The sequence below is a fragment of the Berkeleyomyces rouxiae genome, assembly GCF_048999995.1.
Source record: "Berkeleyomyces rouxiae strain 22BRR77 chromosome Unknown BrBRR77_ptg000009l, whole genome shotgun sequence".
Lineage (NCBI taxonomy): Eukaryota > Fungi > Ascomycota > Sordariomycetes > Microascales > Ceratocystidaceae > Berkeleyomyces > Berkeleyomyces rouxiae.
Window position 1 is genome coordinate 1,162,209 of NW_027396499.1, and position 3,339 is coordinate 1,165,547.

At 53.2% G+C, this 3,339-nt stretch overlaps 1 protein-coding gene across 1 annotated transcript; it reads left to right on the forward strand.

The window, feature by feature from the left end:
- Positions 1–906: 906 nt before the first annotated feature.
- BROUX77_006909 (uncharacterized protein) lies at positions 907–3,055 on the forward strand (the record flags this gene model as incomplete). Its single annotated transcript, XM_073751946.1, has 3 exons — positions 907–1,105; positions 1,168–1,495; positions 1,669–3,055. 3 exons carry the CDS (start codon positions 907–909, stop codon positions 3,053–3,055), a joined length of 1,914 nt encoding a protein of 637 aa, XP_073603056.1.
- Between the last annotated feature and the right edge of the window lie 284 nt (positions 3,056–3,339).

Sequence of the window (3,339 nt, forward strand, 5' to 3'; positions counted from 1 at the left end):
ATGCTTTGATCGAGGGTACGAAAAATAAGGTGCATCGAAAAAATACAGAAAAAAACACCCTCTGGCGTCGAGAAAAGAACAAGAAAAAAGTGACGCAGCTACAAAACTACGTCGTGACCCGCTTGGAGGCTATCCGCTGGTTCTTCTTTTCTCACGTCAGAGCCTGGCTCTTGAGCTTCTTGGGGATTAACTACTACAATCACCTGCTTCTATTCTTCTGTCTGCCTCTTTTTTCACCCAAGCCCCCATCACAGGCTCACCCAAGAACAACAGCACCTTGACCCGTGACTATTCGTTTTCTAGCCCATCAACGAGCCGCATCTCTCTGCCTCTCTGCCTCGTGAACACTGTTCGTGCCGATGTTCTATTTTGGACTCCACTGCAGTGCCTTGTTCTTTGTTCATTGAGATCGCTGTTGTCTAGCTTCGTTTCTGCTTCGTCTGGGTGCTCTTTCTATTGCTGGCCTGCCTTTCAACATCGTCTTCTTTCACACTCTTAGCCTCGAATCTCTAAATTTGGCAGCCTACTTGAAGTCCTTTTGATGCATCCACAGACGAATACTTGTATAAGTTGCTAAAACTAATCTCTTTTCGAGTCTCTGTCGCTCAGATAATTTGCGACATCAGCCATCAACTCACATACGACGTCGTTTTTTACAATTGTCTATTGCATCGTTTGACGCCCATTGTCTTTTCCATGTCATTGCCGTGTCCATTCAAATAGCACCCCGTCCCACCGTACAAGCCTATATTTGACTTTCCACAAACCCGACTACTCACACCAACCATGGACGCCTCATCACCTTTAGCGGCCTTTCAACAGTCGCCTCTCCTCCGCAACGGCCAGTTTCCCTTCGTCCAGCGTGACTTTCGCTTTCCTCGCTTCAGTGCCGCTTCTTCCGCTACTATGAGCTTGCGGGAGCAGCTGCAGAGAGCGAGCAGTGGAAACACCGACTTCCTGAGCCTCAAGGATGTTCGTGGCTCCTCGCCCGCCGCCAGTCTTGCCGCCGACATGTCCCAGAACCTGGGCCTCGACAATGGAAACAGCCCGAGATTCCCTACTCCCCGCCGTACCCTGTTCTCCTCGGCCACGTCAAATTCCCGTGGTGAGTCTCGGCGAGCATGCCTTGTTGCGCACTTAATTACATTGCCAGCTAACCTTCTCTAGCCAACTACATTGCCGCCAACCAGGGCTCTCTCCTCTCGTCCCCGCGCTGCCTGCCTGCCATCAACAACAACAACACCACCTCGAGCCCGTCGCTGCCCACCAACACACCTTGCCGTACCTTGGCCCCGCCTGCCGCCTCGCTAGATGCCATGATGATGGCTTCGCCTTCGTTTGACATTGGCGATGACGACGACGACCTCGATATCGACCTGGACCTAGATTCTGACGAGGACTTTGGCGACGATGAGGACTCCTTGATGTTGGACTCGCCTCTGCAGTGTATGCAGCGTCAGCCTTCGTATACCGGCAGCATCAATGTTGGTCAGGAGTGAGTTTTGTGCCCTGGTTATTTTCTTAGACACAATTGTGTCTGATGTCCTCGCCTGTTCCTGTGCCTGATCCACCCCTCCCTTTTAGCAGCACTTGGTGTTCCTGATTCCTACCGTCAATCCATCCACACCTGTCATTGCCCCACTCTTGCTAATGCTCCCTTTGATCCAGCTGCCGCTCCATTCCCCGCCGTGGCTCTCTGTCTCGTGCCAAAGGATACTCTCTGCACCGCGATTCCCAGCCCTTCCGCTTCGGCGCTTTGTCGTCGGCCTCGTCCTTCGCCGCCTCTAACAGCAGCACCAGCAGCCTCGTTAGTGGCGAGGGTGGTCGTCTGTCGCGCATGAGCTCTTACTCGTCTCTGGCCGTTGATGAGACTTCTTTCGACAGCTCGTTCAATGTGTCTGATGCCGAGGAGGGTGTGCCTTCGTTCATCTCTGCCACCTCTACTCGCCCTCAGACTGCTTCAAGCAATGCCTCTAGCTACGCCCCCGCCGCCTCCATTGTTACTATGCCCATTGCTCCGCCCATGTTCCGCTCCCGTGCGTCTCTTCAGTCTCTCAACGGCGACATCCGCTCTGTTGCCCGCAACTCAGGCTCTCCAATTAGCCATGTCCGTCGTCCTTCGAACCCATTCTCTCGCTCCCGTAAACAATTTCGCCGCACCTTGAGCATGTTTGGAAGTGCCGAGGAACTCATGCGTCCTCGTGTTGAGCCTGGCCCGGCCATCATCCCCCCCACGGCGCCTACCACCGCTGCGATGACCTTCACTGGCCTCCAGCCCTCTTCCACCGTGATACCTGTTCCTCCGGTCTGTGGTACTGAGTTGACTGCCGCTCTTGAGTCTGTCATGGATACTGTGGATGATGCTCCGGCCCCCAGTGAGCCCACGCTGCCTCACTTCCTCCTTGACGACCCTACCGACTCGATTCCCCGCATCACCAAGGAGACTATGATGGACGTACTAGATGGAAAGTTCAGCGCTAACTACGATGGCAAGATGGTCATCGACTGCCGCTTCGAGTACGAGTACGAGGGTGGCCACATTGATGGTGCCGTCAACTACAACAACAAGGAGCTTCTCACTAAGCAGCTTTTCGACACCCCCATTGCTGGTCGTTCTCTTCTCATCTTTCACTGCGAGTATTCTGCCCATCGTGCTCCCATGATGGCTCGTCATGTGCGCGCTCGCGATCGTGATGTCAACCGTGAAAGCTACCCTCGTCTAACGTACCCCGAGGTGTACATTCTCGAAGGTGGATATAGCAAGTTCTTTGAAAACCATCCCAGCCGTTGCTACCCCCAAAACTACGTCGAGATGCTTGACAAGGCTCATGAACGTACCTGCGAGCGTGAGCTTGACCGCCTCAAGTCCCGCAAAGCCCCTGCCTTTTCCCGCGCCAAAACATTTGCTTACGGAGCAAGCGGTAGCGGCGTTATGAGCAGCCGGATGCCGGGTGCCATGTGCCCGGTGTCGCCCCCCCCTCGGTCTATGGCAGGCTCTAACATGTGCCGCTCGCCTGTGGTGTTTGCGACCCCGCGTCGTCTGGCGTCTTTTTAGACGCCGCACAATGGATCTCCTGTTGGAGAGTCCTTTTGTACCTGGCCGATGCATGAATGACATGTGCCAACCACCAAGAAGTGTTTTTCTTGCGATGATGCGATGACAAGTTCTTTTTCCTCTTATTCTTTTCTTCACTTCTTTGTTCTACTATCTTTCACTTCCAACTTACGCTGCCTTTATTTTTTTTTTTTCGTCTTTCATGTCCCTCTCTAACGTCTTGATATCCATACACTCAATCATCCTTTTTTTACTCTCTAATTCTTTGTCTTCTTGACCCCCTT